Here is a 24,901-nt window from a genome sequence, read left to right on the forward strand (position 1 = left end):
ATTAAGGGATGTTTTATTTTTATTTTTTTATCAATCTGCACATGTAGTGTTTTACAACTTGACAATAAGAAACAGTGCAACATGTGTCAGTGGGGGTTAAACAGCAGAAACATGAGTAAAATAAACATCTACAAAAATTCTACAAATAAATAATAAAAATGAAATAATAAGAATATGTAAGGCGCAGATTACTAGAGTTTCAGAGCCATGCAAAAAGTAAAATGTATATATATTATAAAATCTCTCTAATCTTATCAATATGTGTCTGCGATGATTATGACATTATCTCATGATTATGACACAATATCTCATTCTGAGGGGCTAAATCATCATTATGAGATACTAAATCATAAATATGAGGTATTATTTTAAGTTTCTCATTATAATGACTTACAGGATCTTTATGTTCTCACCATAGTGGCTGAAATGGGCTTATAGGTCTCAGTGAGGTGTCAGAGAGTGAAATATTGTTGTTATTGAACACCCCACTGTTCAATAAAACACTCACAGTTTAGCTAAATTCTAATTGGTGTTGTGATCACGAACAGTAACTGTTCTGTTGGTCCATGTTCTTCTAATAATAATAGTTAATATCTGCAGCATTTAGAAGGAATTCTGGAAACTTTGTCTTGTGTATTTTAACGATAACACAACATCATCGTATAATCACAATATGATTCCACGGATAATTGATAAATAATAAAATTTCAATTAAATTGCCCGGATGTTATGTTGCAGAATGGAAGTATTTTAAAATGCAAACACGTGCACGTCATACTGACCACTGACACGCATGTTTAATTTTTCCACAACTACATAATAGATGCACAGGTATAAAGTTTCCTTTGTGTGTTCGTTTCTAACACACTTGGCACCCAAGGGTTTTCAATAAAAAGATTAAACTTTAATGATCCCTGTTGGCAAACACGGCAGCATATAAAATACTGTGTGTGGAAAAAAATAATTGTTACAAGAGTACACAACGTCGTGTAACAGAAAGATGTTCAGATGCCAAACAACTTAATATGCCTTATAGGTGTATATGGATTTTTCCCACCTGTCTTTGACACAGGGACCTTTTACAGTGTGGTCCAGTGTGTGTGTGTGTGTGTGTGTGTGTGTGTGTGTGTGTGTGTGTGTGTGTGTGTGTGTGTGTGTGTGTGTGTGTGCGTGTGTGCGTGTGTGTCTGTGTCTATGCGTGGTGTGTGTGTGAGTGAATATGCTAGGGGTTTAAGTGTGTGTGCGTGTGGGGAAGAGCAGGAGGCAGCAGAGGGAGGGAGCTGTGCGGACGCCATATTTGGGCACACCACCGACTCTGCGCTGCCATTGGCTGCCTCCCTTATGCAGCTGCTTGTCAACAAGATGGCCTTCCTCCTCCTGCCGCTCTGACACTGATTATTTTGGTATCACCCGAGAACATAACCGTAAAAAGCTCGCGTCCCCTTCTCGAGAGATAGCGGCGGAGCGGCCGCCCAGTGTCCCCACAAGGCGCACAGTCCACCGGACTCCGCTCGGCCAACTGACAAGGCGGCGCGCGAGCCTCGGCGGCCATCGCTGGACGACGGTTGATGAGAGCTAACGTCGAACCAGCGAGCTGAGCTAGCCTAGCTTAGCTTAGCTTAGCTACGTGGATAGTTAACTCGTGTCACCTGCGTTCCACCAGACGAACTGGTTTAGAGGGAAATACAACGAGGAAGACCTTGTCATCAAGTCGATACGGTTGTCTGCGTGGATCAACGCCGTTGAGGTGAGTCGCGGTAGGTTAGCTAAACAGAGGAGCTTTTATTAATTAATATATATGTATCTATGTATGTATTAATGTATAGATATAGATATATGTGAGTGTGTGTGTATGTTGTTAGCTTGCTAGCAAAGCGCTGTCATGTTATTATGCAGGTAAGTTGTGCTATCCGGTAAATGACGGTTCTATTTAACCCATCATTAACCTATTAAACTGTAGGTTATTTTTAAATAATGTTACACTGATGAACACACATTCGGTCCCTCTTGACTAATCAGACGCTGGACAAGTTCACCAGGACGTTAAGCTAACTGTTTGCTAGTTGGGTGACAAGCTAGTGGTTGGTTTTTAAAGACGTGACGTTACCATCTCACTGTGCAATGTGACTATTTAAAATCGGCACTCAGATTGTTGTAGTTGCTGCTATTGGTTTTTTTAGTGTTTGTGACGCCACACTTGTTTTGGTGCTAGAGAAGTTGCTTTAATTTCAGCCAGTTGTAGGATTATAAGTAGAAGAGTGAAGGTCCAGTGATCTGCAGGCCTTCGTTTTCGAATAGGACATTTTAATCATCATAATAAATAATCATATTTGAGCGGCACATACCATAGTGTTGAGTGTTTTTGATAACGCATATGTGAGAAAAAACTCATTGTGCTGCACAACGCAGCGTTAGTTGCAAAGAGATCTGTACAAATGGATGCTGAGGTGATGTGTCGAGAGTAAATGTGTCTCATTGATGCACAATTGAATTGATCAGTGTCATTGGGTGGGAATTGAAGTAGTCCATTACTATCTGGTGTGATGATGCAAGAGGATGCATGACCTAGCCCTCTGCCTCCTTTCAGATGTCCCACGTGTGATAATACCCTTGGTCGACACGGTGCCCTCTGTGATTTGTAGAATCAAAGTCTTAACTCGTGAAGATGTTACAAGCACAAATGTGCAGCTGCTCACACAGACGGCCCTTCAGGCCAGCCACCCGCTCTTCATAGGTGCCCCCCCCCCCCCCTCAATGTAATGAAGTTCATGAGCAGTCTGGAGGGATGCACTCGGCCCTATTGTTCCGGTGACAGTTTGCAGCAAAGCTGCCCTGCTGGCTGCGCTTCTGTTGCATTGTCTCCACAGGCGCACATGCAGAGAGGGGGCTTGAGCTAAGACGTTTTGGCATGCTTTCGTATCATCATTTGTCAGCTTTTGGCCAGCTTGGCTGAAATGCTGTGAAAAAAAAGAAGGGTGCAGGAGAGCTGCGGGATGGAACGAGGGGGGCCGAGCTGGAGTGATGCTGTGTTTGTGTGTGTGTGTGTGTGTGTTTTGAGCTGATCGTTTAGAGGTAAATCGACACAAAAGTTTAAGTAATAAGCTTCTAAATTGGGGCTCCTTTGGCTAATCCGACTTGTTAAATATTAAATTAGCTCTTAATGGGGATGTGGTACATTATATGTTCGGAACGACAGGCACAGTGATACCATTACCTCGGTGAGCGTGCATGCCAGATTGCGTTTGATTTAGTAGGGAAATGATCCAGTCAAACAGAAATCCAGTTTTAATGTAATGAGACACACCTCTAAATAGCTCATCAAGCAGGATAGTCATTTGTGAACGGATCCGTTCCTTATTTGTGTACATGTGTTGTGTGCTGACTGCAGCAGTAATCCACAAGAATTTCACTCCTAACAAAACAGTGAGTTTGCCATGTCTGTCCACATTATTTTTGCAATGTTTCTAAAGACGTAATCAGAAGAGGAATGATGTCCTCTGCATTATTGACATAATGTACATGGATGCAGGTTAAATGATAGAGGTGCTGTGTCTGGTCTGGTACACTTAACACTGCTCTTCTTAAATAAATCCAGAGCATTATTAGACCCATTTATTAAACTGTTATAACACCTTAGTAGCACCATCACGGCATACTGTGGTTCAGTAGCTTTGTGTGATCCAAGTTTACATGTCCTAACTGCTGCCTACATTTAGACCCTCAACCTATTCCATACATATGTATGGTACAAGTCAAACGTTAATACACACAGAACAAGCATCGTTCTCATTTGACAGTTAATTTGTTGCCAGACAGCTTGGGTACCCGACGATGCACTCCCGGCCACTGCGGTGTCGCTCGCTGCTACTGCGCTTGGACAGGATTTGAAGGATTAGCTTGATGCAGAAAGCTTAAAACCAAACCCGAAGCCTTCACTTGCAGAAAATGTTTCAAATTAAGAGAGAGGGGAGGGGGGGAAAAGAAGTTAAGATAGCTCAGTACCAACTTAAACCGACTGTGTGTGGAGTACTGAAAACTGAATGATAGAGGACACTCCAGCTGTAGCTGTGTGTGAGATACTGTATGCTTTCAGTTGTTTTTGTCTTTTTACCATTGCGTTCTCTCATTGACAGCAGCTGTCTGACCGAGGGCTAGGTAATAGCTGGCATGGTTTCTATTGACTCAAAGCATATTTCGAAGAGCAGCTTTTCCAAGACGATGATGCATCCCTGCACGGAGAAGCTCAGCTGATGTCGGTGTCGCAGTAATTTCAAGATGCTGTCATCGAGTCTGTGCTCGCTCCTTGTTTATCATCGGTTAAGCCGATGAAACAATAGAAGGGTTGTCGCTCGAGTTGAAACTCTCATTTGATCTTTTGACAGTCGGTGACTTTGCTCGTCAACTTGATTCATTATTTTTATATATATATATTTTTTTTTAATGGGGCTCTATGAATCACCATCATCTGACAACAGAACAGCGAGGAGTTGAGAGAATAAGAGTTTTAACCTGCGGAGAGCAACCGTAGTAAATCGTCTGGGAGGGTCCCGCTCTGGCTGCACTGCACAGCGTTGCTGTTTGCGGGGGGAAGAGATCGGTATAGATGGAGGACGTTTTAGGCGTGAACATTGTTGTATCTGCTCTAGTTAGGAGTGGTCATGGCGTCCCTCCTAAACATCCTAAATTCACAGGAAATTGGGAACTAACGATTCAGATCTGTAGTTTGTTTTACGGTGGCTTATGTTCTGTGTGTGTGAGACGTTGTACTGAAGCACTGCAGTGGGCAGACCGTCTCTCTTCTGGCTCCTCTCTGTTATGAGTGATGGATTGCCTGATGCAGTGGGGGGATTGGGGGGATGGGGGGGGGTTGTTAAAGAGTCATAAGGGAACACAGAGAGAAAGGGCAGTAAAAAAAGGTTCACCAGCAACAGTGTAATCTGCCTGCTCTTAGCGGAGTCGCTGCTGCCGTGTGATTACAGAGGAAGCGCTTGAATTGGTTCACACGATGTGTGGGCGGTGTTTGCTTTTTGCACCTCTGAGCCATTCCATTAGTCCAAATGCACAAAGCACCACCCATTCAATGTGTGTGTGTGTGTGTGTGTGTGTGTGTGTGTGTGTGTGTGTGTGTGTGATGCAGAGAAGCACGACAATGACCAGTTTTTTTATTTTTTAAAGCCTGTGGCTTGAAGGAGTCGTCAGGTGGTTGAAATGTGTTGTGTGTTAAGAGAGAAACTCATCTTAAACAAATATATCACCCTTTTTTTTATTTTGCTCTTTAAACAATCTAGTTGCATGAGACAAAGTCAATTTAAAGAGTTCTGACTATTGGATGTTCAAGTGCTGCAAAACCAGCTTGACCAATAAAAACACACGGTTCCCTCCCTCGCTGTAACACTTGGGAATGTTTGCGTGAATGAAGCCAATTTAATTTTTTTGGGCTATTTAGTTGTACTCATCAAGCCGAGTCGGTCCTGATGGTTGGTTACCTGCCAATAATGCAGACAAACCGGCTGCCACGCCTCGAGATGTAGCAGGCCGTCTGAGGAAAATCTCTTACTGGGAAAAGAGGACAAGTTACTCAAAGATACTCAAAAAAAATAAATAATGGCATTTCCCCAAAAGCTGACTGCATGACTGGACCTGTAGAGACACAGCAGAAGATGTGACTGAATTGTTGTTATTTCTAGTAATGAAATAATTACAGTAATGACACTGGATGTCGTGCTTGTCAACACACAAAAGATACCAAATTGCTTATTGCGCCCGGTGAGTGACTTGTGGTGGCGTGTGCATATTAACGCGGTAGTGACAGTATTCTTTTTATTCGTTGGCATGAAATTAATGTGCAACGGTCCGTTGCTATGGAAAAAGAGGACATCCTGTCCAGTTTTTTTTTTAAAACATGTGTGCTAACGTGTACATGGTGACCTTTAAGGAAGCAGCTCAGGACTGACTCATGAGGCGTATCGTGGGTTCAAGCTGTTCGGGGATGCAGAGGAGGCCTTCAGATGAGCAGCGAGCCAACTTGTTCCTCTCCTTAAGTACGCCGGCACGTTCCTGGCAGCCCCTCCGGCTGGAATAGCTGTGCCGAGGCATGCTGGTTGGACTAAAGGCTGCCCCCCCCACCCACCCACCCACCCTGTAGCATAGGCTCTTCTGGCAGTGGGGAAAGGGGTGAGGACAGCTACAGCAGTTCCACTACTACCCCCCCCTCCCCTGCTGTTTTGCTAAAAATAGATCCAGCATATGCCGGCCTGCTCCGCCCTGTGTTGCCTCCTATTAAGCAAGTCCTCTTTGAAGCACTGAGATGCAGGAAACGAGAGAAAGAAAGAAGGGGGGGGGGTCCGCAGACGCCAAAACCTGAAATGGAATCCCTTTAATTTGATTTGGAGGCTCCGAAGCCGAAGAGATGATCACGGTCGCAAATGTAATCACTAATTGAGTTTGGGCAAAGTGGGAGTGCAGACCGGTGGTGATAAGTTCAGTTGGTAGCAGTATGACGATGGGGGTGTTTTTCCTCCAGTGCAGTCGCTGGGCTGCTGGTGTCCAATGCCAACACCCTGTTTTTTAATTGCAGGTCAAGGCTACGACTCGATACAGCCTTGATTGCTCATCAATTATCTGAACTGATCGCGGGCGCCGACGAGCATTGTTGCCCTAGAAATGCAAACTCTGTTTTCTCTCTCTCTCTCTCTCTCTCTCTCTCTCTCTCTCTCTCTCTCTCTCTCTCTCTCTCTCTCTCTCTCTCCTCCTTTCTTTACTCCCTCCCCGGCCCTTTCCTATTGATGCAGGTTGTGTTGCTGGTGGCCTTGGCGACAGACAGTGCCCATCAGGTTGGCACTGGGACAGGGGAGCCGAGGATGAGCGTTCTGGCTCTGGGTGTTTGCTGGCCAGCATAGATGCCGATATGCCCCGGTGGTCCGCATCCTGATGGATCGAGACACCTTCTCCCACATCCGCCTGTGGTGCCCACGCCCCTTTGGCACCTACTCCCAGAACAAAGCCAGGAGCCCGGGCTCGGGGGGCAGCGGCGGCGGCGGAGGCGGCGGTGGTGGGTCGGGGTCCCCCTCCCTCTGCAAGGCCGAGCCCTCTCCGGGTGCCAGGAGGGCCGTGGATGGAAGTGACGATGGAGGGATGATCGTGGGTGTGCGGGAGGCGAACGGAGAAGAAGAAGAAGAGGAGGATGCGGGCTCGGAGAACACTCCACCCGAACCGGAGCTCGCCCCCAGCTCACAGAGCCAAGCCCCTCCGCCACCTTCGGCTCCTCCCTCGTCGCCCTCGTCCGGGTCCCAGATGGAAGATGGCCGCGTGCTGTTAGACACCTGGTACGTCATTAAGCCGGGCAACACCAAGGAGAAGATCGCCTTCTTTGTTGCACACCAGTTCAGTGGAGCAGGCCAGCCCAGACCCAGCGCTATGAAGGTAAAGAGCTGAAACTAAATATACTAATAATAAAAGAGCTTTTAGTTCTATTTGTTTATCTTTTCTTTTTTACTAAATATGATTTATTTTCCTTCTCCAAAGGTCAAAGGTAACTGGGCAACTGACTGCAGTAAAGCCAAAAGACGAAGACGATGCTCATCCTACGACCCTCCGACTCGCTCCCAACCCTCGGAGCCGAACCTCAGCCACGACTCCTCGCTTTCGCCTTCGGACTCCGACGAGCCACCTCTGAACGAGACGGACCTGCTGTCGGTGGCAGAGATGGTCGCCTTGGTTGAGCAGAGGACCGCCATGGCCCTCCAGGGAATTGTGGCGGTCCACGGCAATCAACACCACCTCGAGGCCCAGAATACCACTCACGGTCAAGGCCTCACCCCGCACCAGCACACTCTCCTCCGGGGCACGGCGTCGGACCCCACTCCTATCGTGTTTGTGTCGGACAGTTCAAACGGCCAGCCCGCCAAAGAGGCCCAGGAGTCGCCGTCTCACATCCAGACCGACCAGGAGCTGGAGGAGCAGCAGGAGTCGTTGAGGGTAGCCCAGGCCATAGCGCATTTTGAGTCCCAGAACCAGGAGAATCGGTTCCGCCTGGGCTCTGGACCTGGAACAGACTCTCCGAATAGAGACAGAGAAAAAGAGCGTAGGCGGGGAGGGGAGTCTGGTGTTGCGACCCCACCTCCGCCCCCCAGCCACAGCCACGGCGAGGTCAGAATAGCTTTCCGAGTGTCGAATCTGGATCCACGGTCTCCGCTGGAGCCAGCTGGCAGGTCCCGCTGCATGTTCATGAGCTGTGGTGGCGGGGGCAACCAGACGGCGGCCAGGGCCAAAGAGAAAATCACCTGTGACCTCTACCAGCTAGTCAGCCCCTCGTCTAGAGACCCCAGTAGTCTTCTGCTCGCCGCCCCCAAACCAGATGGAGATCTCCATCACCCAGACAGGCAGGCATGTGGCAGCCCCGACCCGTCCCAAGAAGAGAAGAAAGCTGCGGGGCGGGAGCGAGTGACCGGCTTCCACGTGGAGGTGGTGGTGACGGGCGCCGTGGATCAATGTGTGTTTTATGGCAAGGACAGTACGGAGAATGTGCAAGAGGAGACGGTGTGCTTCGCTATGTCTAGTGGGGGGGGAGGAGGAGGGGGCGGCGCTGGTGACCCTTCTTCTGATGATCCCCCTCCTGGACAACTCTTCTTCCTTCAGCCCCCGCGGGGCCCCGAGGAGGATATAAAAGGAACGGGCATTGGCGGCGGGTCAGGAATTTGCTCTTTGGACTGTGCCAACAACAACGGCCCCGGGGTGGCGGTGGGATCAGGGGAGCGGGCGACCGGCCCGGATTCCCCCGGCGTCGGGGAGGACTGTTCGGACCCCTCGCTGTGTCGCCTCTACCGCCACGTGTCCCACGACTTCCTGGAGATCCGCTTCCAGATTCAGCGGCTCCTCGAGCCGCGCCAGTACATGCTGCTGCTGCCCGACCACATCATGGTCAACATCTTCGGCTACCTGCCGACGCGCTCGCTGGCGGCCCTCAAATGCACCTGCCACGACTTCAAGGCGCTGATCGAGACGTACGGGGTGCGGCCGGTGGATTCGCGCTGGAACCAAGACCCCCTCTACAGGGACGACCCCTGCAAGCAGTGCAAGCGGCAGTACGAGCGCGGGGACGTCTCCCTGTGCCGTTGGCACCCCAAACCTTACCACCACGACCTGCCTTACGGACGTTCCTACTGGATGTGCTGCCGGCGTACGGACAAGGACACGCCGGGCTGCCGCGTCGGGCTTCACGACAACAACTGGGTCCAGCAGCCGGCCGACGGCTCTCAACCCATTCGTGCAAAGAGGGAGGACAGGAGGGAGGAGGCCAGGTAGATGGGGGAGGAGTACACCTCACCGCGTACCGACTCGTCTCCTCCCCGCTGACCTCCTTCTTGCTCCTCACCCTCCTCCCATCTCTGTTCAGAGGACAAACAGGGAGAGGGTTACAGGGAGGAACGAGCGCTCCAGGATTGTTTGTTTTGTCTTTGCTCCAGCACTCCTCTCATATTTTTCCCCTCCATGTGAAGGGAAGTTGAGAGGTAAAGAAGGAAGAGAGGTGTGTCACTCTCCTTGCCTTTTCTTTTCCAAGCCCTCCAGAATCCCACTGTGCTCCAGAGTGGCACCTTTTTTGTTGTTGTTGGTTGGGGTCCCCTCCTGCTGCTGTCAGCCAGCCCTCATTCTGCCTCTTACTCATCCGGGTTTCTGTCTAACTCCATAAAAGGCCGCTAGGCCCGTTCATGTGAAAACTTTTGCAGTGTGTTTTGATTGAGATTAGCATTCATAAAAAAAATTTCAAAAAAGACGACGCATAGAAATGTATTGCCCTTCGAGCCTGCTTCACCGTTCCCGATGACCTGTTCCGTGTTCGCTGTGCAAACGGTGCTTTTTACGAGCTGTACCAACAGACGTAAAAAAAACAAAGTGGCGGAATGTCCCGCGTCGCTATAGAAATGTGATTGTATAAAGCAAACTTTGACTTCTCCGTCGTACAAGATGCCATTTGTACCTGTCCGGCGCCGATGCGTTTCTACTCTCTCTCTCTCTCTCTCTCTCTCTGAATGTGCTGTAACGTAAACCGTGTCGATTTTGAGTTCCCCTGATGATGCTGCTGAAATCATTGCCTGTGTCGCCGACGTTAATTCCGCAATGGCCGTAGTAGCGTTGGTTAAACGACGGGCGCGCTCTCTCTCGCTCTCTCTCTCTCTCTCGCTCTCGCTCTCGCTCTCTCTCTCTCGCTCTCTCTCTCTCGCTCTCTCTCTCTCTCTCTCTCTCTCTCTCTCTCTCTCTCTCTCTCTCTCTCTCTCTCTCTCTCTCTCTCTCTCTCGTCACGCTCGCCAGTCTCACTGGCCGCCGAGAACCCGTTTCAGAGTGGACCCCTAACCTTGCTGACCAGCCATAAAAAAACTACAGAGACTTCTGGGAGATGGACTTTATTGATTTGAGACCAGTGGGATGAATGAATGGGATTAAAAAGAGAAAACTTGATGTCACTTTGGAAAGGCCTGATGTCACTTTGTATGGTTTGATTGACTTTTTTTGCTTGTTTGACATATTTTTTTTGTTTTATTGGTGTGTGTGTGTGTGTGTCGGAATGTTTGCTATTGTATTTGCTTTTATTCTTGAGGACTGTGTTCTCCCTGTATCAGTCTGTCATCCTACTCCACCTGCAAAGATGGGTTTTTTTTTTTAGTTTTTTTTTTTTTAAATACTCCATCTTTGTGTTCAACCCCCCCCCCGGGAGAGGGCAGGTGTTTGCCAAAGCTGTCATTCATGCTTCGAAGCGGGTAAAACCGACAACCACAGAAACTCTCTACACCAGCCTTAAAAGCCCCCATACCTCTACTACCCCCCCCCCCCCCCCCCCCTCCCTCTACTACCCCCACCCCTGCAGGAGATTGAGGCGTCAGATACCTCACACATGATCAAGAGTTGTGGGAGTTGCACAGGACCCTGTAGGTGGCTTTCAGATCCGACTCCACTGGATCCACCCATAACTCTGTGTGGGAGTGTTACATGAACAGTGCCTGGTGATGGCTCTGACTCCTCTCCATTTTAGGAACCCCCCCTCACCCTTCCCCCCACCCTTCCCATTGCTGTTAACCCCTCCCCCCCCCTGCAATCTGACAGACTGGACATTAAACAACTGATGTGATGAATGATGCTGAAACTCTGCATGGAGGTGGGAGGATAGTTGGGTATTCATGGGAGAACTCTGTAGGTTCCAGACATGTACAATGCTAATGGGAAAATATCTGCTTAAATAAAAAAAAAACATAAGTGATGATTAAAACTGGAAATCTGAATCGCTACCTGGCTCATGTGGTGTCTGATGAGATAACGATGGACTTTGAAGCCATTTGAGTCAATCATTTGTCTTTTTTTAATTGGTTAACAGCAAAAAAAATAAGGATATGTGGGCCAGAAAATCATTTTTTTGTTGTTGCTATTGCCACCAAATATTTGTACTTATGATGTATCTTATGCAGACTCCGAAGAACCAGACGTGCACTTTATCCGACAATACAAAGTTTTGCAAAGTGACTCATCCTTTTCATTGATTTCTTCAGCCCAAGATTCAAAAAAGCACTCGGGCTACTTGAGACTTTATTGAGTTTACCCGGCTTCCAAATTCTACTTTTTTCTTTTTCCTCACTCCTTTTATCTCAGTGCAGGATTGAATCAACGTGTAACAGTATACAGTAATGGTGTCGTAACCCGATGAAACTTTTAAGACTGCGTTACAGACTCGTTCAAACATTGTGCTCGACAGTGAGATTGTTGGTAGTGCTGCTTATTTAAATTGTATTGTGACATGATGCCAGAGTGAACAGGGTGCTGCTGCTGTTAAAGATGGAGGCCAGAGAGGACATGAGAGCGGCCAGCATCAGACCTGCAGCGAGGAAGACGGAAGAGGAGGTAGAGATGAAGAAAATGAAAGAAGAAGTGATGAGAAATGGAAGTTGTACGTAATGCTGAAGAGCGTTCTTACCATTCGGCATGATCGACACCACCAGTTTGGGATAGGCGATGTTGGAGCAACCCACCTCGGTCCCACACACACCCTCATACACACCTCGGGTACAACGCAGCCAGCCTCATCTACAGGTGGAAGGACGGACACACACACACACACTCACTAAGATAATGACTTATCTTTGCTTGATGAACGTACAACCTTGCGGTGTGGGGGACCACAGATTTTATATATATATATAAAAAATGAAAACATAATATTGCAGAAGATCGATGACCTCTACCAACCAGTGGGTGAGCATCACTACATGAAAACAATCAATGGCGTTGCGGTGTCCTTTGTGGCTCTGCAGCGTCAGCGTCCTGCACGCCGCTGCGGTGAAGTGAAGTGAATGATTGCTGCTTCTAGTTAATCTCTTTCCTGTTGTGAAGCCGCTGAGGAGCGACGCGGCGTTCACGCCTGGAGGGACCGACCGGAGCCAAAAACAATGAACGCTGCGCTGACAACAATGTCTATTGGAAGAATAAACGGGACTGCTTGTACCCACAGAAGCCGGTGAGGACGATGTTGCTGGCAAACAGAGAGGCGCCGACCTGAAAAAGAAATGAATCCATTTGGAAAAGAAAAGACAGAAAATCACTAACGAAACCTAATTCAGGCCTACATGAGTACAGTGATGGTGAGTTACTGTATTATGACCACGGCCAGAAATGCACCCACCTGAGTGCATAGTGAAGCATATCCAACTAAATCCTTATTTTTGGGGCCTTTTCAGGAAGAAACCACAAGATTGTTTTTTAAAAATGTTTTATTATTAACATCCGAAAGGTCACGACCGGTATTTTTGACAAACCTCCTATAATAAGAACTAATTCACTTTGAAAAATTCCTGCTTGATTGCATGATTTCTAAATATAAATACTTGGCACATTTCTGTGCAAAAATAAACCTGGTGGCGCCATCTAGTGGACAAAGTATGACATGATAATATAACGGTGTCTAAATGACCTCAAGCGCATCTTTTTGCATTTCTTTCTACTTCTTATTGGTCAATAAATCCGTAATAAGCTAATATATATATATATATATATTGATTTATTTATTTACTCACTGGCCACCAGGTCATGGTGCGCCCTGCCAGGAAATAACCTCCAACTGTCCCCCGATTGGTGCGAAACATGGCCTAAAAACAGACGGGTAACAACTCTCGTTATTCTCCTTCACAAGCGACAAAACATCATATTCACGTTTGCACGTGCACTCACCCAAATGCCGACGCCGATGACCACGAGGAAATATCCAACGATGACAGTGATGTCTGCCGGGTTGTTGATGACCACTTATACTTTTTTTTTTTTTTTTTTTTAATTAAAAAAGAAAATTCACCTTTGATTTATCTGCAAAGAAACACCTGATCGTAGACATCCATATGACCCAGAGAAGAGCTCCTTCCTCTGGAGAGGAGCGATGTGTGGCGGTCAGACCAAAAGGAGAACTTTGGCCGAGCCACGACAACGGTGCCAGCACTTTATTAATAAGAGTAATTATTATTATTATTAACGCCAAAACCGAGAGAAACAGGGTGTCAGCAGTATGGGTTTTTCTAAAATGTGGATCCATTAGCACGACATCATTAAAGTTCCTGCAGTCGTTTAAAAACAATAATAATTTAAATAAATAAAAGTGGCAAACAGTCCTTTAATCACCCCGACAGCACCGCTTCCATCTCACAGACCGGACCCAGTTGTACAAAAGGAGGGCAGCTTCAGATGTACGTGTCGGCGCAGAAAACGTGCGCGCGCACACACACACACACCTCTCACAGCTCATTTGACATTTCAAGGTGAAATGGGAAAAAGAACCAATGCAGGGCTTTCAAAAAACAGAAATATCATTTATATTATTATTTTTTTTAGTCACCTTGCATTTTCAGTAATGAAGACGCCATTATAATGAAAATGTGGCGCGTGTGATGATGATGATGATGATGATGATGATGATGACGGGATATTCTTCACCTCCCAAGAAGACCTCACAAATGTGAGGAGCTACATGAATTTGGCTTCAATGGTTTTGTTTAACACATTATTGCTTTTCAACAAGTTTCAACTTTAAAAAGCCTCCATTTTGGAAGTTGGGGTGCAACAAACCCCAAAATATATAATTTTGATCTAATGACACAGCTGGCGAGTCTGGATCTGATCAATGTGAATAAATAAGAAGAAAAACATAACGGCTCACAGCGGAAAAAAAAACTATGTGCTTTCTCACCTTTCATTAAAGAAAACAATCAGAATTCAAGTAATTTAAATTTTTAAAAAACAACCCTCAGTCACTTTCAGATCTAAAATACATTTCAATAAATAAAAAGGTGCATTGCTAATGTGTTCAGATGAATCCATAAACTCCCAAAAGCGGAAACACATTCACGAGTCCCGTGGCTGCAGAAAGTGAAACAAGTCAAGGTTTAGGAAAGGTGCACTAGTCCAGACACAAGGGGGCCGGCACAGTTCACCCACCGCTATGTTCCACTTGTTTAAGGCTTTTATACAAACACCGAACATGAGCGCAGTTTAAGTATAAAAAATAAATAAAGAAGACGCATATCTGGTCTGAACCTGAAGAAATGAGCCACTGATGGTGATGAGACCGATGTCCTGGAATGAGATGAGAGAACAACACTCACATCTTCACTGTGTGTTTATGTAGCCCTTGAGTGGAGTTTCACAAGGCTTTACAGGTTAGAAACAACAACAACAACAACAACAACAACAACAACACGGTTTAGGGGAATGAAGTGGAACATAGCGTCAGAGATGTGCCGGTGTCCTTGTGTCTAAACTAAACGCAGCATTCAAAACAGGTTTTCAAAGCAGCCGTAAAAAATAAACATTACATAGAAAACAATGAATTAAAAAAAAGGCCTTCTCAAAACGACTTTACTGTTCTTACAAGTTAGTGGATTGGGTGACATTCAGGTGCATGTTTCCATGACTTTTTCCAACCAGTTTCTGGCTCCACTCACATTTTATACGATCCTCCTGCATCCATTCCATCGTAGGGTGACTCTGGGCTGCACTCGCATAAAATGGTCCCTTCTTTTGTGACTTTGTCGTGAGGTCTCCGCCTCATCGAGCTAGTCGGCTGCCTTCTTGCAGTTTTCTTTGGCTAGTCTCAGTCTGGACAGGATGTGTTTCTTGGGGAACTTTAAAGTGGTGCACCCGAACTGGCTCACCCCTCCAGTGTCCCCTGGGAGTTTCTCGCGCCTCTGGACCCAGCTGCGCCAGCCGGGCTTCCAGCAGTACACGCTGTCATAGAACCGGGAGCCGTTCTCCCCGCCCAGCACGTAAATCCTGCGTTTCCACCTGGCCACGCCCCCTGCCGCGATACGCCGCGGAAGCCCGGGGAACACCACGGGGCTCGGGGCTCGGTCGCTCCCGCCCCCCGCACCCCCCCGCTGCTCTGCGGTGACCATCACCCCTCCCCCCGTCACCTCCCGCTCTACCCCGGACCCCCGGCCCTCTCTGAAAAACAGCACGCGGCCAGTGGCGTCCAAAGTCTCCAGGTTGGTGTAGTTTCCATCCAGGAACTTGGTCGTGTCCCTCATGTAACCCCCGATGGCGCACACGCCTCCTCGCACCGCCACCCCTCCGGCGAGGCAGGTGGCGCCGGAGTCCAGAGCCACTCGTGTCCAGCAGTCAGTTAGCGTGTGATAAATAAGCACCCCCGAGTGGACCACAGCCCGGTTCTGTTCAAGTGTGGTTCCGCCCAGGAGGTAAAGGCGCCCACGTAATGCTGCGCAGGCAAAGGCGCGCAGAGGGAGCGGTAACCGAGGCCCCGGAGTCCACTTGAGCGTCGTGAGCTCCAGGGTCTCACTGGAGTCCAGCAGGGCCGAGCGGTTACTACCCCCCAAGGCAAATAACGACTCTCCGCAGCCGAGCAGGCCAAACATCGCCCGCGGCTGGACCATGGAAGGCCGCTCTATCCAGCGGTCCAACACGGCGTCGTATTCATGCACGGCTGCAGACACGGAGCCCGTCCGCAGGATCCCGCCCGCGACAAACAGCCGGTCACCTACAGCCGTGCAGCCGGGACTGACCAGTGAACCCAGCGCTGCTAGCTTCTCCCACTTCCCTGTCCGAGGGTCAAAGCAGTCCACCGTGTAGTCTCTCGCGGCTAAATTCTCCTCTTCCCGAGGCGTCAGGTCCACGCAGACGATCTTCTTTTCAAACATGCCCTCCCGTGGTCTCAGTGGCCCCCCGAGGCCCTCGCCCGCCGCGGCGGGCCCCAACTCCTGGCAGAGTCTTCGGCTCTCCTCCTGAGACAGCAGCCCCGGCCGCAGGTGGTGGAGCAGCGCCGGCATGTGGACGTAGCGGTCCATGGGTTGGTGCTCGGCCCAGCGGCGTGCCGCGTCGTAAACCTCCGCTTCGGAGTCCACCCCCAGGCGGTCGGAGCTCAGGAGGCTGCCCAAGGTGCCGTGGTCCAGCAGGAGGAAGTCCTTCTGCCGGGCCACCCGGGGGAAGTGCTGGGCAACCAGCCGCAAAGAGGCCCGCAGCAGAAGCTGGTCGTGGTGAGAGCGGGCCAGAGAGTACATCCCCAGGCAGTTATCCACTGAGAGGTGCTCAAACAGAAACCTGGAGAGAAAGAGATGAGGGGAAATAAGACCAGAGGGTTTTTAAGTCCAGAAGATCGAAGCTGCTTTGATAAAAGTAATTGTAAAGTCTAATAGATAAAGCTGTAAGATTTACCTGGAGCACAGGTCCTGGAGGGGCATGACCTGAAGCCGGTTGGCGGCCACAAACAGATCCTCGGCTGTGTCCAGGGAGAGCCCCGCCTCGCCGGTGTACACAAACTGGATTACAGTCTCCATGACGGACGGCGTCACTTCCTCCAGCCGGATCTCGGTGAGGCGGGACTCGACCAGAGGGCTTGTGAACATGGCCCGAAAGTAGGGGCTGACAGCTGCTAATAGGACTCTGGAGGGGAGGGAAGACACTCGTTTCATAATCAGCCACGTAGTCAGCCACATTTTAAAGTGGAAAGTTGTGTTGTTCTTTCAGCTCTTTGATATCAAAGAGAGGCTGCAAACAGCTTTCCACAAGAACAGCGATGCATCAGTGGCGCATTAGTCACAAGTCGCATCTGATTTGCATCCTATGAATTAATAGACGGTGACATTTTTACGAGCATTTTAATACCTGATTCATTCAGGAAATATTTGGTGGTTCTTTTTCAAAAGTTCTCCCGTTTAATGTATTATTTTTCTGTTTATTATAGCCGTCGTACCTGTGACACATGAACTTCTTTCCTTCGACAAGCAGAGTGACATCACACAGCTGCTGAGCATCAAGGAGCTGCTTCAGTCCTAAAAAAAAAAAACACACAAAAAACACACACACAGCGGAAAAGAGAAAGGAGAGGAAAAGAGGAGGGTTGAGTATGTATTCGACGGAGCAGGGCTGGTTTCCAGATCTCCCAGTCTCTCTCGCTCTCTCCCACCATGTGTGATGTAGTCTCCCAGTGGCGTGGTGCTGTCGTCGGGGAAGTCCTCCTCCTCCGAGTCGCTGTCCGACAGAGGTTCTCCTCCACCCCCGTCCCCGTCCTGCCACGGCTGGGGACGCCAGGTGACTGTCCCGGCCCGCACAGCGTTCATCTGAAAGCACGGTACTTTGTTAGGCCGGGACATTGCTCACAGAAAAAGAAAATGTTGCACTTCAACCTTTATGCACGCTCGGCCTCCATGTAACAGACATGCATGTAGATAAGATAGGACCCAGATATGTGACCCAGATAGGACCCATCTCGATGATGCTCGTTTTGCTTCCCAGACTAATTTAAATGCAGCTTTAATGTCAAGGGGTAACATGTATCCTACATATTTACCACATTCCCTTGTAGCCTCACCTTTGCTCTTCTTCTCGTTTCCACCGTGAAGGCTGATGGGGGGGTATCCCTCTCAACAGGAATCTGTGTGGAGGCGGTTTCGGGGGGGGGGGGGGCTAACCGTGTCCAGGGAACCCGGCGTGCTACCAGAAGCTTCGGGGGTCTCTCCTCGCTCTCATCGGAGTGCCTCGGTTCTTTCCGGGCTCAGCAATAACAGGCTCGGCCCCGGCCTTTTTGGGGAGGACGAAGCCGTGCAACATCACCAACGGTTACCAACTGACGGACCGAACTAGCTTACAAAGGAACGATTCTCCCCGCTGCACCGAAGCACCCCGTCGCAACGGCACACATCAGTCCACCATGGCGTCCTCCGCGCGCCTCCAGCTCGGCGGTGAGGCGAAAGAGGGGTTAGTCTTAGGAGCCCTGCGGGGGCCAGAATATTAGGACCGGGGTTCAGGTTCAGTCGGCCGCACTTGTCACGTCTGAACCGGATTACCGCAACGTTAAACTTCCGCTCATCTGATTGGCTGACCTTTGGCTCGTGACGATTTGTTTGAGTCGTTTTCTGTCACTGAATAAATAAATAAAAATGACCGCTCACCTCTTTGACATTATGTGCTAACCGTGGCATACAATAGTATTTATGTATATATATTTTTAGATAACATAAAAACAAAACAAAATTATTTAATTTCCGAAACACTCATTTCCGCATTCATGCTGCATTCAATGAGAATACGACCGTTTCACCGTTGATAAAGCTCCCGGGCTCCACGAGCAGCTAAAACATACAGTAAACAAAGACAAATAAATGTATAAAGTCGTTGTTGTTATTATCACACATTATAATTTAATGTAGGTCATAAGGTTGTCTTCAAAACGCACGTCCTTTGAAGTAGAATAACGGAAAGGCTGACCGACACAGGGTACGACAGCGATAATTCCCACGCGCAAGTGAACGCAACGCCGAGTCAGAAGACAAACATGGCGACCCGCATCGGCATGGTCGCGAGATACGGAGTCCCTGCGCTTACTGCCCTAAAGCCGGTGGCCAGACGATGCTCGAGGCAGCGGGCGCGCGTGTACGTCCCCAGCCGCTCGTCGCACGGAGCCCGGAGCAGTTTGTACGAGCACGTCAGCGAAGGTTACAGCGACAAGCCCGAGCTGGACATGAGGGCGGTGTGCGAGGAGACCGACAAAGTCATCGCGAACGTGGAGAACAGGAAGGGCGACCTGCGAGGGGACGATGTCAGGAGGATTGTGAGTGCATCTAACTGTATGATATTAATGTTCTGTAATGAGCCAAAGCATTTGTGTAAAACAGTGCTTTCCTGAGTGAACTATGATTGGTGTCTCGTATAAGAAATACACACAGTGTCCCCTAAATGATACATCATTAAAGAAATACTGTATAGATATAGAAATACTCTTTATTGAATATGTATTTGTTTCTTTTTTTTACTGTTTAATTACCTTGGGGTGACACACATCCACAAATGATGTGCAGTTTGTGCCTTAAACTTTCCCCATTCAGCAATTTTAATAAATAGTGTCACACTCTGAACATATATCAGTCTGCACTGTGATGCTCAAACAATACATTTTTTTTAGTGGAATGGTTGACTTACCAGCAGGTCACCATTAAGACACCATGAACCGAAGGATTGAATGGATGCTGACCGACATTTCCAATCCGTCATATATTTTGTCATAAAGTAGTTATTAGAATGTTTGGATGCTAACTGTAAGCACATTATTCCGTCATGGAAATAATGGAACCAAAGCAAACCCAAACTATATTGGTCCACTGTGTTTGACACATTTGACTCGGCTTGTTGGTTTTTTCTCGATATGCTCACGCGCTCTTATTTTATTGAAAATAAATAACAACAAAAAATACAAACCAAAAAAAAGCCAGATAAACAAACGTATAGCCATTACGAGCATTGTCACGGAACGTGTAAACATGTATTTTAAGGGAAACACGGAGAACCCACTGTGGTTCCAACTGATCGGTTGTGTGTCCACATTGCAGGTGTGTGTGTGGCAGGAGCTCCAGGCAGTGAGGACCGAGATCTCTGGACTGGAGGAGCAGAAGAGACACATCAGTAACACAGTCAAAGCACTAGTGGTCAGTAAAGGGTACTACAGCTCTGGTCACAGTCACCAATCTGATATCGGTTGTTTGTTTTTGACATTAATGATGTTTTCCTCACAGGCCAAGAATGACAAGAAAGCCCTCGGTGATGTAAGTTTGTACACTTTTAATAATTTAAAACTTTTTGACGCTATGCTAGTGGATCACTCTTTCTTGGCCTCGCTGCTCCGCGGTCGTTGTACCGGTCGGTGGTGAATCCCACGTGGGAAACCGTTTCTTGTTGTCCACCAACGCAGCTCCCGGAGTACGCTCGGGCTCTGCAGCGCGGCCGCGAGATCCGCAGCAGGCTGAATGAACTCCACCCCAAAGAGACGGAGCTGGATCAGGAGCACTACGGACGAGCACTCCGACTGCCCAACACCTCGCACCCTGATGTGGTGAGAACGGGCACACACACACACGGACACACACACACACACGCACAGACAGACACACACACACATCTTTTCTGTGAAGTGTGGCCCAAACCCTCAGGGTTTAATTCTAATCTTCGAGGGCTCTCTGGCAGACATGTTGAGCTCTTTATGAACCCTTTCTGTAAGTCGGCATTAGTTGCAGACTTTGACCAAGGGAAATACCCACAATTCATTGCAATGTGAGGTTCAAGAAAAAAAAGCATGGAGACGTGAAAACTGCACAGCGTGTTCTCACACACAACATTATGGATAAAACATTATGGATAAAATATGGAACATAAAACACAGATAAAATCAGAGGGTATTTATTTATTCGTAAAATATTTCATTTTGTTATTGAAGGCTCGTTAGAAACGTCTTAAAGTTCCTCCTTCCTTTTTGTTTTCAGCCAGTGGGGGATGAGAGCCAGGCGAGGGTGGTGGAGCTGGTGGGACAAAAGCCAGGTGAATAATAAATACTTTTTTTTTTTTTAAAGTGCTTCACTCTTTTTGTGTTTTTGAAAATGACACTTCTCATAATCTGCTCTCTCGACTGTAGACTTTGACTTCAAGCCCAGAGGCCACGTGGAGTTGGGAGAGGAGTTGGGTCTCATCAGGCAGCGGTGAGGACGACTCTGGCGGTTGTTTTTTACGGACTTGTTCCGGTTGCGGCACTATATTATTAAACCCTCGGTTCACGCGATTGAAGGAAAAACAGAGGATTTCAGTTCTGTGTAATCAGTATAAAATATGTTAATACCGTAATATTTACTAATTTCCCTCCGCCCTCCCCCGCAGGCATCTCGCTCATGTCTCAGGCCACAGGTCCTACTATCTGAGGGGGGCCGGGGCCAGACTCCAGACCGCCCTCCAGAACTTTGCCCTGGACACACTGCAGCGACGGGTGTGTGTGTGTGTGTGTGTGTGTGTGTGTGTGTGTGTGTGTGTGTGTGTGTGTGTGTGTGTGTGTGTGTGTGTGTGTGTGTGTGTGTGTGTGTGTGTGTGTGTGTGTGTGTGTGTGTGTGTGTGTGTGTGTGTGTGTGTGTGTGTGTGTGTGTGTGTGTGTGTGTGTGTGTGTGTGTGTGTGTGTGTGTGTGTGTGTGTGTGTGTGTGTGTGTGTGTGTGTGTGTGTGTGTGTGTGTGTGTGTGTGTGTGTGTGTGTGTGTGTGTGTGTGTGTGTGTGTGTGTGTGTGTGTGTGTGTGTGTGTGTGTGTGTGTGTGTGTGTGTGTGTGTGTGTGTGTGTGTGTGTGTGTGTGTGTGTGTGTGTGTGTGTGTGTGTGTAAATAATGGTCTTCAAGTTTTCAAACGTATTCTGTTACTGGAGAGAAAACTTCCTTTCTGACTCCTCCAGGGCTTCGTTCCCATGGTGGTGCCCGACATGCTGAAGGGGGCAGTGTTTGTGAGTAGAAAGACTCCTTTCCATTTTATTTATTTTTTTGCATAGGCGTTGTCGCAGCAACACAATCTGACTTAATGGCAGATGCTGGACTTAATATTGAAAATAAATGAGGTTTTAATGCACTTAAACTTTTAAGTATATATTATATAAAGAAAAAATATTTAGAATCCAAACACTCGGATATAACTGTTTAAAGACCAAAGCATCCTTTAAGCCACTCTTTCGCTGACCCCTCTTCTCTACGTTTCCTAACCCTCCAGGAGGGTTGTGGGATGCAGCCCAACGCCCATCGCTCTCAGGTCTACTCCCTGGACCAGGCCCGCTTCCCAGACCTCAACCTGGCGGGGACCGGAGAGGTCGGAGTGGCAGGTGAGTCTTATTGTGACGTTGTAAAGCGCCCACCACCACATAGTTTATCAACTGTTGCTTATATGTGTGTTGTTTTTTTTGGGGGGGGGGGATCTTTGGGGAACAGGGAGCATCCATTGTACCTGTGTATTTAGTAGCTACTTGTCTCTCTCATCCAGGCTATTTCATGGATCATGCAGTCAGCTGGAAGGACCTGCCTGCCAGGTGAGAAGCACCCCTCACTCCTCGAGTGCTACAGATGTATCGGAGTGATTCTAGCTGACGTGACGTGTCGCCCTCTCACTGCAGGACGGTGTGCAGCAGCACCTGCTACAGAGCAGAGACGGACACGGGCAGAGAGACATGGGGCCTCTACAGAGTGCACCACTTCAACAAGGTCACCAAGGACACATTTATATATATTATATATATTAGGGACACCAGAGTTGCTTGGGTGGAAATGTGCACATGTGTTGTGCCTCCTCCACGATAATGCGGACGAGCTTCGTGATGAACCGTCTGTGTCCAGGTAGAGATGTTTGGGGTGACGGCGGATGAGACGGGAGAGGAAAGCGCTCGGCTGCTGCAGGAGTTTATCTCTTTGCAGAAAGAGATGTTCTCTGCACTGGAACTACACTACAGGTTAGATAACACACACACACACACACACACAGTCACAATCTAAGTGTCTTTCATACATCTACTACATGATATTTAGAATATTTGTATGAGTTATGGCTCTATTTTCTTTCTATTGTTTGTGTCAGAGTGCTGGACATGCCGACTCAGGAACTGGGTCCTCCAGCACACAGGAAGTATGACATTGAAGCCTGGATGCCCGGGAGGGACGGCTACGGAGAGGTCAGTCCCATGCTATCGGTTACACCACCATGTATTTATAATTCATGTAGAGGGGTTGATTTCCGGTGATATTTGCTGCAGGGTGTGCATGCACAGACACGCTAAACATGCTTTCAGTCAATGACTCCCTCCCTTCCTTTTCAGTCAAAGGTGTGTTTGTGCAACCTAGTCCCGTCTCCTCATTCCTCTCAACCTGAGAATTAAAGTCTCCGTGCAGCTCGTTTTTAAACAACCTCTGTGTTTCTCGTCTTTTGCTGAAAAAGTACACTTTTAAGTCCCGTTGCTAATTTATTGTCTCCCACATTATGGATGTGGAGAAGGAATCTGTGGCTCCTGATGCAGTTTTTTTCTCTCTCTGTCAGATTTCCAGTGGGTCCAACTGTACCGACTACCAGAGCAGACGCCTCAACATCCTGTACGAGCGGGAGGACGGCGGCCTGCAGTACGCCCACACGGTGAGACCGCGGACGAGGCGGCGCCGTCGTCATGCGCTCCTGCAGCGTTTTAGCCTCCTCCGTGACGTCTTGTTTCATTCTCTCCAGGTGAACGCCACAGCATGTGCCGTCCCCAGAACCATCATCGCGATCCTGGAGACTCACCAGACCAAAGTAAGACTCCAGCATGAGGGGCTCACTTCACAAAAAGACCTGGGACACCTCCGACTTCTTTACTTTGTGTAGTTTAGTTGACTGACTGAAAGAGGCCTTGATTGTCATGTTAATGACGCACTAACTTCACATTTTATTACCTGTATGAGATTTCTATCCTGGCTGTAGAATGCCCATTAGAATTTTACACAAAACATTATTAATATGTTTGAATATATTATTATATAATGTTTTTTCCCCCCGTTGAATTATGTAATTAAAAAGAAACAAATATAACAATGTGTAATATATTGAATGTGTTTTTTGTTTTCATTGATGCATTTTAAATCTTCCATTAAAAAAATAAATAAATAAAATTGGGCAACTAGATGTCAAATACTAAAACAAATAAAATATTATTTTGGAATTTACTGCTACTTAAAAAAAAAATGCTTTACAAGACATTTTAGAAAACTACTTATCATCCGTGTTATTAATGGTGCTTCTCGTTTGATTGTCTTCCTCCCCAGGAAGGAACGGTGCGTGTCCCCCGAGCCCTGCGGCCTTATTTGGGCCTCGAGGTCATCGAGGCCCCAAAGTACTCGCCGCTGAAATACATCGGACCCAACCAGCACAGTCGACCACCGCGGCCCGCCCCCAAAACCAGATGACCCGAATAAAAGTGCACACACACCTGCGTTGGGAGAGCCAGCTCCCATTCAACGCCACCAAGTCAAGACAGGAAGTAGATCTTTTAAAAGGGACTCTGGCGGAAAGAAAGTAGTTCCGCTACACAACGAGGTCGTGATTTCTGGAAAGAGACTTTGCTGTTGAGATTTTCAAATGAAATGAATTATGGAGAGAAACACACAACTCTAGGTACATGATGATGATCTCTAAATTAATTTAATTTAATTGAGTGCATCAATGTTTTGAGGCATTGGAGCCGACCTTTAACAATGCAGTTTACTGTCACTGTAAATATATTTATGTCTTTTTTTTTTTTTTTTTGGTTGAATGCCGTGAAATCGTGAATGTTACGCCCCAAACGTCACGAGGAGGACCGCAATAACCAATAAAAAAGTGCAAAAGAGCAAACAAAAGGAGTGACTTTTGTGACCTTGAGGAGGGGGCTGTAGGTGGAGAACAGGAAAAAAAAAAGAAGAAAAGTGCTCCAGAGGTGACACACACACATTAACAGGCACACACGCCTGTGTAATAATGTGTGTTAACAGGCGTGTGTGTGAAGTATCAATAATTAATGTAATTGAAGTAATTAATTAGCAGCCAGGGGAGGTGACTGATGTTTATTTATTCTGCTATAAT

The 24,901-nt window shown here is 47.8% G+C and overlaps 3 protein-coding genes across 3 annotated transcripts; 2 read left to right on the top strand and 1 right to left on the bottom strand.

Moving 5' to 3' along the window:
• Positions 1-1,284: 1,284 nt before the first annotated feature.
• On the top strand, positions 1,285-11,279 carry fbxo46 (F-box protein 46). Its single transcript, XM_034548247.1, has 3 exons — positions 1,285-1,747; positions 6,792-7,422; positions 7,525-11,279. Exons 2-3 carry the CDS (start codon positions 6,931-6,933, stop codon positions 9,301-9,303), a joined length of 2,271 nt encoding a protein of 756 aa, XP_034404138.1. The 5' UTR covers positions 1,285-1,747; positions 6,792-6,930; the 3' UTR covers positions 9,304-11,279.
• Positions 11,280-13,630: 2,351 nt separating this feature from the next.
• si:dkey-260j18.2 (uncharacterized protein LOC325231 homolog) lies at positions 13,631-18,356 on the bottom strand. The gene is made up of 5 exons (XM_034549175.1): positions 17,849-18,356; positions 17,444-17,597; positions 17,231-17,309; positions 16,693-16,920; positions 13,631-16,578 (listed from the first exon to the last, which is right to left on the bottom strand). Exons 2-5 carry the CDS (start codon positions 17,595-17,597, stop codon positions 15,081-15,083), a joined length of 1,959 nt encoding a protein of 652 aa, XP_034405066.1. The 5' UTR covers positions 17,849-18,356; the 3' UTR covers positions 13,631-15,080.
• Positions 18,357-18,702: 346 nt separating this feature from the next.
• Positions 18,703-24,670, top strand: sars2 (seryl-tRNA synthetase 2, mitochondrial). Its single transcript, XM_034548285.1, has 16 exons — positions 18,703-19,087; positions 19,863-19,958; positions 20,046-20,075; positions 20,222-20,362; positions 20,790-20,844; positions 20,939-21,002; positions 21,178-21,283; positions 21,732-21,779; positions 22,040-22,148; positions 22,307-22,352; positions 22,437-22,524; positions 22,657-22,769; positions 22,895-22,988; positions 23,351-23,443; positions 23,531-23,596; positions 24,106-24,670. The coding sequence occupies exons 1-16, from the start codon at positions 18,812-18,814 to the stop codon at positions 24,244-24,246; spliced, it is 1,566 nt and encodes a 521-aa protein (XP_034404176.1). The 5' UTR covers positions 18,703-18,811; the 3' UTR covers positions 24,247-24,670.
• The last annotated feature ends 231 nt before the right edge of the window (positions 24,671-24,901 follow it).

This window comes from Cyclopterus lumpus, chromosome 13 (assembly GCF_009769545.1).
Source record: "Cyclopterus lumpus isolate fCycLum1 chromosome 13, fCycLum1.pri, whole genome shotgun sequence".
NCBI classification, from domain to species: Eukaryota; Metazoa; Chordata; class Actinopteri; order Perciformes; family Cyclopteridae; genus Cyclopterus; species Cyclopterus lumpus.